We start from the raw sequence: 16,706 nt of genomic DNA on the forward strand, positions 1-16,706 counted from the left end.
ACCTATTTCGAATTTTGATCTACATCCTAGTTTTTCTTTGAAGAGAAGCATTTTCTGTTTTCATTGTGAGTCCAGAAGATACTGGGGATAGCTCCATGGGCACTGGCATCTTTCTGCTTCCTCACAAATGAAATCAATCTTGATCATCATTAATTCATGATGCTAATTGTTATAAACGTGATCTGTACTGTGGTTGGGCTAAATTTCTGATGTAGGACATCTGGCACAAAGTTTCATGCAATGGATGTTCCTAACATTAATTGATCATGGAAGACAGCACAATTGCAGACAGTTTTCAGTCTATTAACATTCACATCTGGTGTTAATATATCAAAACTACTGGCTGGAGGTTGCCTGGGAGCAAGAACTGAAAGCAGTTTTCCCCAGTCTTGAAGCCACACTTAGCTAGATCTTCCTTGAAAATAGTAGTGAGACTAATGCTATTAATGCACAAATCAGACAGCTACTTCAGGCTGTAAACGAACGGTTAAACACATTAATCTAAAAGCTGCTGTTGGATATGGAACATTTTGAACAAAAATGACAGCTCACTGACTGGTTTCCTATTTGAATCATACAACTCCTGTACTTATCCACTGAATTAGTCAGAAACTTAAAGGCTTTCTCAGCCTAAATATCCTTGATCTCATTGTCGTGTAGAGGGTAGAGTCATACAGCATGGAAACAGATCCTTTGGTCCAACCTGTTCATGCCAACCAGGTTTTCCAAACTAGACTAGTCCCATCTGCCCTCATTTGGCTCATATCCTTCTAAAACCTTCCTATTCATGTGTCTATCCAAATGTCTTTTAAATGTAGCAATTGTGCTTACATGTACCACTTTGTCTGGCAGACCATTCCGCATATGAACCACTCTCTGTATGAAAATGTTGTCCCTTTAAAATATTTCTCCTCTCACCTTAAATTTATGCTTTTTAGTTTTGAACTTCCCTACCCTAGGGAAAAGACCTTTGATATTCACCTTACCTATGCACCTCATGACTTTATAAACCTCTATAAGGTAACCTCTTAAACCCACACGCTTCGCTGCCAAATATCTTCTCTGGCACTGAAAACTGCCTTCTATGCATATTGAGTCCAGTTCCTTTAGCTTTGAATTATTGCACATCTTTAAAAATGGAATGATGTTTAGGGACTTTTTAAATCTAACTTTTGTTAAATCACTCACTCAATTCAACTATAAATATCTCCTTTTTAGTGAATCATGAAAGACAGCACAATCACAGACAGTTTTCAGAATATTAACATTCACATCTGGTGTTAATATATCAAAATGGTGTTAATATATAAAATGGTCAAAGCAGAGAAAGAAGCCACATAACTCATCAAGTCAATGTTGGCTCCATGAAAGTGCTGTTTAACTTATCAACACCCTTGCTTTAATCATGTAGCTGAGCATTTTTGTTTTTTTTTGTGCTTATCCAAATCCATAATAGAATGCCATTATTAAAAACCATAATGGAATACAAGTCCACTGCACTATCAGACAGTACATTATAGATCCTAAATATTCAGTGCATAATAAAGTTTATCCTTGTGTCACATTTGGCTCCTTTATCAACTATTTAAAATTTGTGTCCTCTAATTCTCAACTTATCACTACTGGAAACAAGTTATCTTTATTTACTTTGTCCTGGAACTGTCAACCCTCAACATTGCTGTCAAAGCTCCTCTTTGCCAAGAAACCAACTCTAAGCTTCTTCAATCTATCCATATAGCTGAAACTCTCTATCCACCAGTCAATTCTCAAATCTTTCATGGAACCCTTTAAAGTCTTTCTAACATTCAATGGCTAACATTAGCACAATTCTCCAACAAGATTGAATTAGAACTTATGAAGTTAATCATAATTCCTTTCTACTGTGTGCTTTTTGTTTTGTTTTGCTTCCAGAGAGTCATACAACACGTAAACAGACTCTTCAGTCCAACCAGTTCATGCCAGTCCCTGCTTTTATCATTACTTCACTATGCAAGCTGACTCTCTCTGGATGACACTGTCTGCTGTTCCTTGATACCTCTTCCGTCTGATTGTAGTTGCTTTTCCTGTTCTTGCAAGGTCCTGGATGTGCTGTGGAGTACATTGCACTGTTTGTACCTCCTGCTCACAAACTTGCCTTGCAAAACTCATGGGAAGTCTAAAAGTGTAAATCTAATAGTACTACCCACCAAAAAAATCTATCCCACAATGATTGATCCCAGGCTTCCTGGATCCAATAGTTCAACATAGTAACGTGGGAGATCGGAAATGCACTAGTCTGTCTGGCTTCACTTCAAGATAAAATTATAGAATGATAAAAAAAAACTCCTTTGACACAGCTGTGTTATGTGCTTAAAACAGAGTTCTAAACTGAAATTAAATGCCTTGCTGCATTTATCACATTTGGATAGATTTCCCACATTAGTTAAATTAGAAAAAAACAGTCTATTTGTTGCTTATGTTAAGCCACCTTTTAGATCTCCTCTCCATGTTTAAGTGCTAACAATAGCCATAAATGTCACTTACCAGGATATCAACGTTGCTTCTTCCTCTGGGGGCTTTTCAATGGGACTAAAATCCAATGCACTCCTGTCCACACCCAAGAGCTCAGCAATACGTTCAACTCCATAAAGATCTCCATATTTATTAATTACCTGATTGAAACAAAAGCCATATTGAAATACAAGTTGTATTGAAACCTGCTCATGATAAATTCAACAAACCTGCAGGAACTATTACAATCAAAATGCCCCAGTGTATTCCAAAATGGGGTGGAAGAGATCTGTTGAACACAAATTCAAAATTGGAGAAGATGAATGATTTCACTGATCAAGAGCAAGGAAAATAAGAATAAGTGAGGTCCTAAAATGGAAGAAAGAAGATTAGATTATATGGAATACAGGGGGAGCTGGCCATTTGGATACAAAATTGATTTGAAGGTAGGAGACAGATGGTAGTGGCAGAGGCTTGCTTTTAGGACTGGAGGTCTATGACCAGTGATATGCTGCAAGAATAGGTGCTGGGTCCACTGCTTTTTGTCATTTACATAAATGACTTGGACATGAATGTAAGAGTAAGGTTAGTAAGTTTGCAGACGACACCAGAATTAGTGGTGTAGTGGACAATGAAAAAAGTGTGCATTGGGACCTTGATCAGATGGGCAAATGGGCTGAGGAGTGGCAGATGGAGTTTAATTTAGATAAATATGACTTACTGTGTTTCGATAAAGCTTAAGTATACAGTTAATGGTAGGGTCCTGGGGAGCATTACAAAACAAAAAGACCTTGGTGTACAGGTTCATAGTTTCTTGAAACTGGAGTCGCAGGTAGACAGGGTAACAAAGGTGTTTGGTATGCTTGCCCTTATTCGTCAGTGCATGGAGTATAGAAGTTGGGAGGTCATGCTGTGGCTATACAGGACATTGGTTAGGCCACCTTTGGAACACCACATTCAATTCTTGTCTCCCTGCTATAGGAAAAATGCTATTAAACTTGAAAGGGTTTAGAAAAGATTTACAAGAATGTTGCCAGGGTTGGAGGGTTTGAGCTATAGGGAGAGACTGGATAGCCAATGTCTTTCTTAGGCTGGGGAAGTCCAAAACTATGTTCATCTTTAATAAAGTGCAAATTCAACAGTTATGTTGAGCAAACACCCATATGCAACCTAGAGTGTATATCAGCAAGTTACTGTTGCAGTGTCCTGCTCATTCAGAAGCTGCACTATACTAATATCTGACTGAGACAATGGGCACTAAAATACATGGGCCAGACCGAAGTTGCATACTATTGTGATAATGTACATTAAAATAACCAGAAATAGTAGGGTTGTTCATTCTAATGTAAGTAAATTGTTGATGAACTATTAAATATTAATTACTATCAATAACACACCAACATTAATTTTGTTTTACAACTATGGAGACACATTTCTGCAGAATTTAATTATCATTAGAAATGTCACAAAATGCAGTTATTGCTTCTGAATTGTTTTCTCATCATTCTGTCATGTCATCTCTCTCTGTTTCTGCTTATTTTGTTTTTGATTTGGTATTGAATTTATTGTTCTCACTGACATTTTCTGATTCAGACTTTGCTTGCCTCAGTTAACTCCATCAATGCTTACCTTTCTTTTAACAAACTTGTCCCAGTAATTGTTAGGGAAGGATCTGCAACAGTTGTAGGAACATTTGTTAAAGAGAGAGATAAAAAATGTAAATATGTAAAGAGTAGTTTAACATACATAATTACAATAGTTCATGACGAATGATAAAGTTTCAACAGTGGCTCACAACATCCAATATGGAACTGATTACCCATCACACACCCAATGGAGTGTATGTAAGGGGAAAATTGATGGACTGCATAATGGATGACCAACCTGATATCACTAAGAATTACAAATAGTGTCATCATCCAGATCATCATCTATCATAGACTCTACACTGTTATTAGACTCACTATTGCAAACAAGTCAGCTCTTCCAATTCCTCCAGCATCTTCTTTATTAAAAATCATTCTCTGAACTCACTTTACCAGTCTTGGAACCTTTATCCTCATCAAGGGCACTTCTAAAGAAAAGACATTCCCCCCTTCTCAAAGCCATGGAATCTCAGAAGGGAGAAGTAAGACTAATGCTTTTAGGCTTGTAACTAAAGTGCCATAAAAATTGCATTTAGCTTTGTTTACAGCTCCCAGTTCCTCCCAAAACACACGATTATTCAGAGGAAAAATTGAAGTTTCTGATCTTGCAGTTCACCCCCTTGAATGACATTTGCTAACATTTGAAAAATAATCTTGAGGCAAAGTATGAGACACATACCAGTGAAATTAAAATAGATCCCAGTATTTCAAAAACTGCCTATTAATATGCAGATAGACATCACAACAAGGCCCATTTTTGGTGGAAATATCATCAGATCTTTAAATATAACTACTATAAAATAATAGTAAAATGGAACTGAGTGCAATGAAAATTGGATATTGTTTTTAGAAGCTAGCTTTGGGGCTTGCTCAGAACTGTGATGATTCACTTTGTCTTAAAGTGATGTAGTTAGTAATAGTATGAGTTGGATACATTTACCATAGCTGAATGCACAAAACATGAAACTGCACTTAAAACTAACAATGTGGTATGTGCGTGCTCAACCAACACCAGTCATATTACAGAGTTGCTTCCTGCTCTCACCACTATTGGGAGATGACAAGGAGAGGTCAGGAGGGAGGGGAAAGAAATCCAGACAGTGCATCAGTCCTTTTCATCTGTTGAGTGCGGTTACTGATGGAGATCAGGCAGCAGATCACCTTTCTATTCTCATGGATATGTGCAATCCAAAGAGGTCAGAAATTAGACAGAGATAATTTTCAAATAGTGGAAACGACTCTTCTTAATTTAAGCCTTTTGATGTGCTCCCTGCATGACAGCAGTGACTTCAATAACTAGTTAATGATTGTAATGCGCTTTGAAGCCATCTGTGATCATCAAAATGTGTCATATAAGTGCAAGTCTTCCTTTTTTAAAATGATTGGTGAACTCAAACAGGCACTGACAAAACAAAACTAACATGCTTTAGAACAGCAGTCTGCGGAACTAAGCATTAGTTGTAAGCATTATTTGAGCTAAGTATTTGTTTTTACGTACGGTGTGTTGATGACGAGACGATCCCACTGTCCTTTAATGTCATCGTCAGATGGCTGCTCGGTGATGTACAAACCATCAAATTCCAACTTCCTGGCAATCTCTTTCTCACGCTTGAAGACTACAAGGGGAACCTTTAAACACATTAGCCATGAAAATCAGCTCTAGCATTCTGGCAAATGTAAAAAAATTAATGCAACATCAGTGTTTTGATATAAGCTTCAAACATTCCTGGTTGACCACATAACCTACGGCTTTTAACACAAGGATAGCTACAGGCATTCTTAGTTGCCAACACAAATTGTTGGTCAGCTTTTAATGTTGCCTGTCCCCTGACAAGAAACATGGCAGCCAGGCCCAATTAATTGTGAAAGGGGCCTCACATTTGTCTCCCCCTGATCAGGTTAGGGTTCAGGCAGATGGCAGCAGGGGTTGAAGTGGGATACTGAGCTCATCACTGACCAATAAACTCCACAGCATCACAGCAGCTCACGGTTTAGTTGTGGGCCACAGGCTTTTACAAACCCTTGGAAGTCCACCCAGCAACCTCCTGGGCAGGTCACTGGAGAGACGGGATGTGTAATTGTTGATGGTCTTTTGTAAGCAGACACTCTGTGTCAATGGGAAGGTCGGGCAACTGCTGAAAGACAAACCCTGTCCTTGTCCATTAATTCCTGTCACCACTGCTCCACAATCCACATTCCAATTCGACTTACCTTTGGTTTGGGGAGCCATGATGATGTTAAGCCTCTGCTGGGTGCATTACTGCTTCCTGCCACTGCTCCTGGGGTGCTGGTGGCAATGAAAAACTCCCAGCCTCTGCTGGACCAACAAGCACTTAGAGAGAGGGACTTGTGCGGCCAAGGACCTCAATTGACAGGAAGGCCTAACTGGAGACATGTTTCTGTCAGGTCTCCCACTATGAAGTGACAGAGATCCCAATCAACCTGACAAATCCGAGCTAACGCTGCTGAACCAACAACTAGCCTTCATATTTAGAGCAGTACCCGTCATCAACTGACCCAAGCTACAGAAGAAAGCATGAGAACAAGTGACCAAGAAAGGTTTGGTGGAGATCTGAAATTTCTGTAAGAAGACAGAACTGTGAAACAGAATTGTTAAATCTAGAAGGTTTTCAGCATCAGGTGACCTGAGGAAAGAACAGTGACAGATAATAGAATGGTTGTAGGCAGTTTTGGTATTGAGAAGATATAGTATAGGTAAGTCGATCCAGGATCAAATAAAATGTTAAGGTTGCAAACAATCTGGTTCAGCTTGCAGATGAGGTTTGGGGTCAATGAAGAAGAAACAGAGCATTTGATGACCATAGATCCATAGTTGTACCAATGCTTAATTGGAGAAATGGGCAAGTACTATACCTTCAATATGTAGTACCCTATGATACAAAGCATTGAGATGATGGTATGAATAATGGCAAGAAGCATCAGCGTTGGGGCCATGTATCCAGTCGTCTCCTGTAACACGTAGTAATCTACATTATCATCATTCCAGAAACTAAAATCACCCTCCTCATCATCCTCAGGAGGCTCAGTGACCTTAAAGGGAAACACAAATAATAACATGAAAACTGTGTATTTCATGGAAAAACAAACATTTAAACACACATTTTCAACTTCCTCTTTTTATTCAAGACAAACCATTTCATAAACAGAAGTATGAACTACTGATCAGAGCAATCAAGAAATGGATTTTTTTTTCTTTTTCCAGCTTTACCCTTAATTGTAAAAACTATCAGAGCTGTAATGCATTTCTAGCATTTTCTGTTTTTTCCTTCGAGTTACTATTTAAACTCAACTCTGAAATTGTTAAGAAGGGTTGATTTTGGATGATGTACAGCAAGCTTGAGTTTTGGCATGATGATTTGAACACACAGCTACACTTCCCTTGGACGGAACTGAATATTCAGTGTGTTACATTAGCCTTTTAATTAAGATTATGTACGATTCCTGAGATCAACACATTCAAATGATGGTGCCAAATGTAAGTTTCAATTCATAAGAACATAAAGTCAATTGTGAGAAGATGGCATCAAATATCCTTATCCAAAGCCCAGTAAATACTTATTCAGTCACAAACTTTTTTTCACACCTCTTAAGCAATGCCAAATTCATCTCCCATTGCTCTGGAAATGGGCAAAGAAAGCAAATAAGTTTCCCTATATTTGCAAAATCCTCAATATCTTGTCAATAGTCACCAAACATTTCAAAGTTAAAAATCACGCAACACCAGGTTATGAGAGTCACCTGATGAAGGAGCGTCACTCCGAAAGCTAGTGTACTTCCAACTAAACCTGTTGGACTATAACCTGGTGTTGTGTGGTTTTTAAACTTTGTACCAGCCCAGTCCAACACCGGCATCTCCAAACATTTCAAAGTTGCCTCTGAGGCCACTACTAGATCTACCTTTCAGTGAAAGAAACATTTTTTCTCGTGTGTTTAATGCTGCCAAATTTAATATTATTCCATTTTTTTTAGCCAAGGTTCCTCCTTCCTCCAATCATATCTCATTATTTAAGGACCACCATCATGCCTCCACTCTCTATGTATTGTTTCTGAGTTAATGGCTAAAGACTCTGTATGCACAATTCAATTAGCAGTGAGTCATACAACCATAATGAACTTGAAGGTGAACTAGATGGATTTAGATTTTTTTCAGTATTTTTCCTCTGAACCAATGATGGGGCCAGATCCGACATGTCATTCACACTCAACATGTCATGTCTCAAATTACTCACATGAACATGGACAAGGAATTAACTCCTGCATAATTCATGAAAAAGTCAAGTTGTAATTTCTGCTTGTGCTCTGGCAAACATCCAATTAAGAAAACTACCTCCACTTTTCATAATCGACGTTTCAATATTTAAAGCTTCAAATATTAGTTATTATTATAAGTAGCAATTTGAAATCCAATATACACCTTTGAATTAAGCAACATCACATTATGAGGAATAACTTGACTTTAGTTTGCAACAATATTAGATTGGGTTCTGCATGAAACATGGCCCTCACTGGATCTGACCCTTGACCTTCATATACTGCACTTGGCCATTTTCCTGTCATAATTAGAGGTAATATGCACACTTCTGAATTCCAAATTCTGGTCTCCTTTTCTTGGACTGATCCTTTGGAGGTCTGAAGATCTTATGAAGATTTTTTCTTGTAGACACTGAGAAATTTATACAGCTAATCTCAGTCATTTCCTTTCACATTGGATATGAATAAGCCTTTTATGTTCTTTTTGTTTGCATTTTCATTGGAATTTGACAAATCTCTCACAAATACCATTTATCTTAACTGGTATGAACTGTCTTCCCTTGTATTTATTGCAGAGAAACCTGGAACTGCTGCACTCAGTAAGGCACCATTATCTTTTCCTTCTATACTTGTGTCATTGCTTGTTACGAGTATATTAGCATATATTACAAAATTACAATATCAAAAGAGGGAGAATAAGGTACCTTGTAGAACAGCAGAATGAAATTGATAGCAAATGCCACAAACAGAGCTAGCAATCTCAGGTTGTAGAAATTCCTGGCTAGATAATTCTGAAACAAGAATGATAAATTTGTGATATACCAATCTTGACACAGCATCTCAGGACAACTTAACTTGATATTTTACTTGTTTTATCACATTCTAATATTTATGTTGAAGAATTTCTACCACTGTTGTAGAAACATTTATATTGAAGAGTAAATTCTCTGCCAGCTATATCCATTTCAAACCATGGTAGTATCTCCAGATTCTGACTGACAGAATAGGATGGTGGTGGATAGTAAATGGATCCACATTCTAGAATGAGAAATGCAAGTAAATTCAGTAGCTGTAACCAAAATCAATGTCTAGATTAGAGTGGTGCTGGAAAAACACAGCAGATCAGGCAGCATCCGAGGAGCAGGAAAATCGACATTTCAGGCAGAAGTCCTTCATCAGGAATGTAAGAAGGAAGCCTCCAGGGTGGAGAGATAAATGAGAGGGGGAAATGGGGCTGGGGAGAAGGTAGACAAGAGTACATTAGATGGATGGGGTGGGAATGAAGGTTATAGGTCAGAAAGGAGGGTGGAGTGGATAGGTGGGAAGGAAGATTGGCAGGTATGTCAGGTCATGAAGATGGTGCTGAGCTGGAAGGGAGGAGCTGGGGTAAGGTGGGGAGAGGGGAAATGAGGAAACTGGTGAAGTCCACATTGATGCCCTGGGGTTGAAGTGTTCCGAGGTGGAAGATCGGGCATTCTTCCTCCAGGCGTCAGGTGGTGAGGGAGTGGTGGTGGAGGCGGCCCAGGACCTGCATGTCCTCGGCAGAGTGGGAGGGGGAGTTTAAATGTTGGGCCACGGACGGTGGGGTTGATTGGTACGGGTGTCCCAGAGATATTCCCTAAAGCGCTCTGCGAGAAGGCGTCTAGTCTCCCCGATGTAGAGGAGACTGCATCGGGAGCAACGGATACAATAAATGACATTGATGTATGTGCAGGTGAAACCTTGACGAGTGTGGAAGGCTCCTTTGGGACCTTTGATGGAGGTGAGGGAGGAGGTGTGGGCGCAGGTTTTGCAATTCCTGCAGTGGCAGGGGAAAGTGCCAGGAAGGGAGGGTGGGTTGTTGGGGAGTATGGACCTGACCAGGTGGTCACGGAGGGAACGGTCTTTGCAAAAAGCGGAAAGGGGTGGGGATTTTCCTGCCCCTCGGATGCTGCCTGACCTGCTGTGCTTTTCCAGCACCATTCTAATCTAGACTCTGATCTCCAGCATCTGCAGTCTTCACTTATGCCAAAATCAATATCTGCTAATTTTTACCACTATCATCTGAATTGGAGGAATGTGTAGTGTTGCAGGAAGAGGAAGGAAGAATGTGTCACTCCATTGTTTATTCAGGAAGCTGCCCAGACACAATTAGCTGAATGGATGTCAGGGCAAGTTACCTGAAGGTGCTGGGAACATGGTTCAGAGAAGGCTGGGAGGGGTGTGTGCAAAAACATGGGAGGAGCATATCACTAAGGGTGAGGCAGAAACTGAGCTTATGAGAGTGTTGCTTCTTCTCCATTGCAGGTAAAAACCTGCTCATCAGCTGTGAGATTTTCATAATGTTGTAGTATGTGACACAGGTCTGGCCCATCCCTGAACCGGCACTTGCAGACACCCGACCCCCTTTATCTGAAGTTCGAAGATGGACAAGGTATGCAGGAACACCATGTACAAAGCTCTGGATAAGTGGGGGAAAGGCATACCTAAAGTTGCCATCATTCTGATGGCCGCCTTTGTGTATGGCTGCAGCAAGCTGTGTGTAGACCATTGGAGAAAGTGAGGACTGCAGGTGCTGAGATCAAAGTTGAGAGTGCGGTGCTGGAAAAGGTCAGGTAGCATCCGAGGAGCAGGAGAGTCGATGTTTCAGGCATAAGCCCATCATCAGGAAGCAAACACCAATTATCACTATGTACTGAGGTTCTACCTGTCCCCGGTGTTACAAAGTGGGGTCTGGCCTCAGCGCCGAGTAGTTGGACTGTTTCCATATCATTTGTTCTTTATGGAAAAATGTGCCAAGAAAAACACCTTTGACCACAAGTCAATTGGGCAGCAGTCAGCCCTGTGGATGCTGCCTGGTGGTTTCCTGAGCAGACTGTCAAAATCACTTGGTGGAATGCCTCATCATCAGATGTATACACATGCAACAAGATGTAGCTTGATTGGTTGTGAGAAGGACACTGCCCATCAGATTCTATATACATGTCCAGTCTCTGTGTACCGCTGCGCACTGCCGTCAAAGTGGTTACAGAGGGGATAGAGACTGTCACACATTTCTTGCTAGAAGGTGCCTTTGTAAAGGAAGCCTGGAGGAAGATTCAGTGGTTTTTGTTGAGGTTTGCCTGTGCAGCTCTGTGACACAGGACTCTTGCTGTATGGTCTGTTCCCCGGGACACATACTGAGACAAATATCGACAGCATCTGGAGGACCATCAACTCAGTGAAAGATGCCCTTTGGTCTACCCGAAACCTGATGGTCTTTCAGTGCAAGGAGTTGACCATGGCCAAGTGTTTGGGAGATAGTGAGGACTGCAGATACTGGAGACTTAGAGTCAATAAAGTGTGGCGCTGGAAAAAACACAGCAGGTCGGACAGCATCTGAGGAGCAAGAGATCGACGTTTTAGGCATAACCCTTCATCAGGGCTGGGGAGGGGGGTTTGAGGCTGAGAATTAGATAGCAGGAAGAGGTGGGGCTCGGGGAAAGGTAGGTGGGATGGCGATAGGTGGATGCAGGTAGGTGTGATTGTGATAAGTCGGTGGGAAGAGTGGAGCAGATAGATTGGGAGGAAGATGGATAGGTAGGTTTAAGTCAAGAGGGCGGAGCTGAGTCGGAGGGTTGGATCTGGGATGGAGTCAAAGGTGGGGAGATTTGGAAGCTGGCGAATTTAATGTTAAGGTTGTGTGGTTGTAGGCTCCCGAAGAGGAAGATGAGGTGTTCCTCCTCCAGTTTGTAGGTGGCCTTATTTAGGTGGAGGAAGAGGCCCAGAACGGACATGTTGTTGGGGGAGTGGGAGTGAGAGTGAGTTGAAATGGTTGGTCACTGGATGGTGGGGTTGGTTGGTGCTTACAGACCAGAGATGTTCTCTGAACCACTCTGCAAATTTGCACTCAGTCTCCCCAATATAGAGGAGACCATATAGAGAGCAAAGGTTTCCTCCGGGTGCTCTGGTTTCATACCAGAATGGAAAGATGTGCAGATTAGCAGGAATAGCCATGCTAAATCATCTATAGTATGCAGGCTAGGTGGATTAGCGAAGAATACACAGAGTTACAGGGAAAGGATAGGGGGTGGGATGCTCTTCAGAGGGTTGGTGTGGTCTTGATGGGTCAAATGCCTACTTCCACACTATAGGGGTTCTATGATTTGCACAACTCCAGTATCACAATGTAGTTTCTTAAGGTTGCTACATTTAATAAAGAGAAGTTGACCAAAACTTTAAGCTGGAAGTCATTTTATATGTTGTATAATTGGAGCACTGAATGCTCAATTTAAAAACACAGCCTAGTTGCGTACCAGAATCTTGGTTTGGTAAATTTCCAGTCCCTCCCAGAAGTTTGCCAAGAAGGCCTCAGGCTCCTTCTTTTTCTGCCCACGGCGTTGCTTCTTTTCTGTTTGCTCTTTTCCCTCACTTTCAATCGGCTGTTCCTCTTTGGCTTTGTCCTTCTTCTCGCCATCTTCTGTGCTATCAAGGCAAGAGCACACCAGGAATCACTTACCTGGCAATAACACAAATTTGAACTGAAATTCTTTGTATCGACATGCTGCGACTGGAACTTACTCAGCCTTCTCGGCCTCTGCTCTGCTGTCAGCTTTACTCTTTTGTTCAATCTTGAAATACAACATAAAACACAACAAAAAAAACATTTAGGTTGTAAACTGTCAGAAAGTTGGAATATTTTGAAGTTGCAAGTGGTAAATGCTTTTAAAACTTACGTCTGCTTTCTTCTGTTGCCGCAATGCCTTCTCGATACTAGGAGGGCTGTCCACTCCTATAATTTCTGAGACATCACCAAGACCTCCATGCATATCGCTTGCTGTTTTGCCTGCTTTTTTTGTACCTGTACCAAATATATCCGGCATCATATCTGTTTCATTTTTCTCACCTTGTACTGCAGAGTCGAGCTCTGTGACAACACTTGCCTCAGGAATTTCAGCTCTTTCGGGTTCTGCCACATCTCCATGAATTCCAAGTTGTGTTGGATCAGGCATGCTTGCTAAAAGATCTGTGACAGTGATGTTTTTGGCACCTTCAACTAAGCCACCACCAAACATGGCACTCCACACAATCTGGAAAAGTCCTTGGACTACACTGAAAACAAAGAACACAAGGCTAGTCAACAGTATCCAGAAGAAGGAGAAAAATGCCATGAGTAACTCCATGGTTGTCATCCTCTTAATTTTTTTGTACTGCCTTCTGATATTTTTAAATGTGAAAATGCTGGAAAACTTAAACAATCGGGTTTTGAAATCATGATAAGCTGCTGCAAAAGCACTTGAGGATTCAGGAACTTCTTCATCGCTCTCCTCCTCAGTTGACATAGGCTCATCCTCATCATCATCAGGGCGCTCAGCTGAATCAGGCTCAGAGATTTCAGACGCGAGCTGCATTTCAAATATGGTGTCCTCGCAAAAATTCACAAAGAGTTCCATTTTTTCTGATTCTCCTCCTTCATTCACAACATCAAAGATAAACTGCCTCTTGGATTCCTTGACTTGAGGTTTCTCCCATTGCGTTCTACTCGATTCGCTGATTTCAAAGTAGACCCTTTCTATGCGCTTTGCAGCACCCATAATCTCAATGCGTCCTAAATAGGGTTCAAAGTATGTAAGCACGCTTTGTGCTGGTTGTAAAAGAGTTGTCAGGCGGCTGTCATTAGGCATGTGTTCAGCTAAGTTGGTCAGTAATACAGCTACATTAAAACCAATGTCCTTGGCAGGTTCATGGAATCGATCAATAAACTCGATATAGTTAAACATATCATTTTCATCAGCTTCAACACAAGACAGGAGAAATTCTATTTCAGGCTGTGTGTATTTCTTCTGACTCTCTAAAGCTTTCTGAAATTCCTTTTTGGACATTATTCCTTTACCATCTGGGTCATAGACTTTGAAAGTATCGGAATTGGTTATCTCCTTTAATTTCAGAAACATATCAAAGAACTTCAGGATCATTTCCACGTTGCTGGAAGATTCAACCAGTGTGTCTACCATCTGTTTGCCTATTGTTCCATTTACAACGTTACCTAAGATTGTAGAGAACAGCACAATGAATTTAAACAAACACAGATGCAAAATGTTTGAATGAGCTAAGTCCTGAAACCAGATGTTAAAAATTTGAAATAATTACGGCGAATATGAGAAATTTTCCACCTATTAACAAAAAATGAAAATTGTATTTAACTAGATTAGATTACCTACAGTGTAGAAACAGGCCATCGGCCCAACAAGTCCACACCAATCCTCCAAAGAGTAATCCACCCAGACCCATTCACCTACATTTACCCCAGACTAGTGCACCTAACACTATGGGCAATTTAGCACATCCAATTCGCCTAACCTGTACATCTTTGGACTGTGGAAGGAAACCAGAGCATCCAGAGGAAACCTCACACAGACAAGGGGAGAATATGCAAACAGACAGTCACCCAAGGCAGGAGTCAAACCTGAGTCCCTGGCGCTGTGAGGCAACAGTGCTAACCACTGAGCCACCGTGCTGCCCCCCCAAAAAACTTTGCATTTTTCTGAATATTGTTTTCCAGGTATAGCTCAGACACATTCAAACCATTAGTGTAGCATTTTAAAATGCTGTGGAACTGGATATTGCTTTCATATGTAAAAAATAAGTGATTCAAATATTTGGCAATAGGTAGTATTCACAGCAATCGTTAAATATGTTAATATTATTGGACCAGATGCTAACTAAATCTCCAAAACTGTACAATGTGCAAAATATGTTAACCTTCCAGCAGTGACAATAGCATCACTACCATGTCCTTCTGGAGATCCAACAATTCCTTCAGCAACTCAATCTGGCTGGAGTCCTACAATCCAAAAACAAACATTTTACTTTTTTATTCATCTATTTATATGTAGAAGGAATAAACCAAGCCTCCAGCGATTTAGTTATCTTTCTTAATGTGGATTGACACTCAAAGGCAAAAAGAGGAGAAAAATTGCTTAGAAGCTAAAATCTATCAAAATATTTCAAGATCATAATATTTTAACATACACGCACATTTAAACCCTGGATGAAGATTATGTTAAATGACTATAAAAGGTTTTCTGTAAGAGGAATTGAAACAATCTTATAAAAATATGAATGCAAATTCCTTCACTTTACAAAAGTATGAAATTAGGTCAAAAGAAACTTCAATGCTGTGCCATGAGGATCTCTTGCCTTGTTACCTTAAAACTACCTAGAATTAGAACAATCAATAAAACACATAGTTTTGGAGAACCGTGGACCTTCAAAGATTTAACTACAGTGGGGGTGGGGAATGGTATTACAGGGCAGCAGTGGTGATGAGGGGAGAATAGGAAAGGGCTAAGGATAGAGCTAAAACTCCAAATGTTTCCAGAAGGCACATTTTCAGTGATGTTGTTCTTGTGCTGTCTGGAATGGTAAACTTCTCATCGAGTAATTTTGGTGAATTATTTGACCATGTTACACTTCAAATGTCAACTACTATCTAACGTCATACTTTCTCATTTTACAAAACCCACTTTAAATCTGAATAAAGTAGTTAATTTTTTCCTTCAGCTTTTGTGACTCTTCTTCATAAATCAAAGACATTTTACAAATGAACAAACCATCTTGGTGCCTTAGGCAGCACAGTCAAAGCATTTGGAAGATTTGGATGAGGGAAGCCAGGGGAAAAAAAAAGCTTTGAGATAAGCAAGAAATAACTCAACACAATTTATGAATAAAGACTACTGTTGTTTCTGATGCCTAGATCAAGAGTGGGCAGTACACCAAGTTTAACTCCTCATTGCCTTTTTTCGATAGCTGTTTGGTACAGCTGAGATACAAACTGAGTTTGACACACAGGTGATGCCCCAATCCTACACACTGAGTGGCTTGTTCAGCCATTTCAGAGCCAAGGAGGAACTGAGAACTGCAGATGTTGGAGATCAGAGTAGAGAGTGTGGTGCTGGAAAAGCACAGCAGGTCAGGAAGCATCCGAGGAGCAGGAGAAATGATCTTTCGGGCATACGCCCTTCATCAGGAATGAGGCTTGTGGGCCAGGAGGGCTGAAAGATAAATGGGAGGCGGGGGGAGGGCTGTGGGCAAAGTAGCTGGGAATGTGATTGGTAGATGAAGGTCAGAGAGGAAGGTGGAGCGGATAGGTGGGACAGAAGATGACATTGCAGAGTCAAACTCAAAAGACACTGCTTCTTTAACCAGAATAATTCCAAAGAAATTATTTGATTAGTGCAACATCTGAATCGCTTTAGCATAGGGTTAAATGCAAATGCTATTGATTCAATTAAGGATAGACATTAAATTTGGCAACAGGAATTTTGCCAAATTCCTGTT

At 40.5% G+C, this 16,706-nt stretch overlaps 1 protein-coding gene across 14 annotated transcripts in view; it reads right to left on the bottom strand.

Moving 5' to 3' along the window:
- ryr3 (ryanodine receptor 3) overlaps positions 1 to 16,706 on the bottom strand; it is a 366,212-nt gene that overhangs the window by 24,793 nt on the left and 324,713 nt on the right. For all 14 annotated transcript variants that reach the window (XM_060828910.1, XM_060828909.1, XM_060828911.1 and 11 more), the window contains 9 exons: positions 15,129 to 15,210; positions 13,103 to 14,412; positions 12,948 to 12,997; positions 12,683 to 12,851; positions 9,113 to 9,199; positions 7,011 to 7,187; positions 5,635 to 5,765; positions 4,120 to 4,162; positions 2,524 to 2,651 (listed from right to left, as the gene is read on the bottom strand). In XM_060828910.1, the coding sequence (XP_060684893.1) occupies positions 2,524 to 2,651; positions 4,120 to 4,162; positions 5,635 to 5,765; positions 7,011 to 7,187; positions 9,113 to 9,199; positions 12,683 to 12,851; positions 12,948 to 12,997; positions 13,103 to 14,412; positions 15,129 to 15,210 (2,177 nt within the window). The remainder of the gene's footprint in view (positions 1 to 2,523; positions 2,652 to 4,119; positions 4,163 to 5,634; positions 5,766 to 7,010; positions 7,188 to 9,112; positions 9,200 to 12,682; positions 12,852 to 12,947; positions 12,998 to 13,102; positions 14,413 to 15,128; positions 15,211 to 16,706) is intronic.

Source organism: Hemiscyllium ocellatum, chromosome 8 (assembly GCF_020745735.1).
Source record: "Hemiscyllium ocellatum isolate sHemOce1 chromosome 8, sHemOce1.pat.X.cur, whole genome shotgun sequence".
NCBI lineage: Eukaryota > Metazoa > Chordata > Chondrichthyes > Orectolobiformes > Hemiscylliidae > Hemiscyllium > Hemiscyllium ocellatum.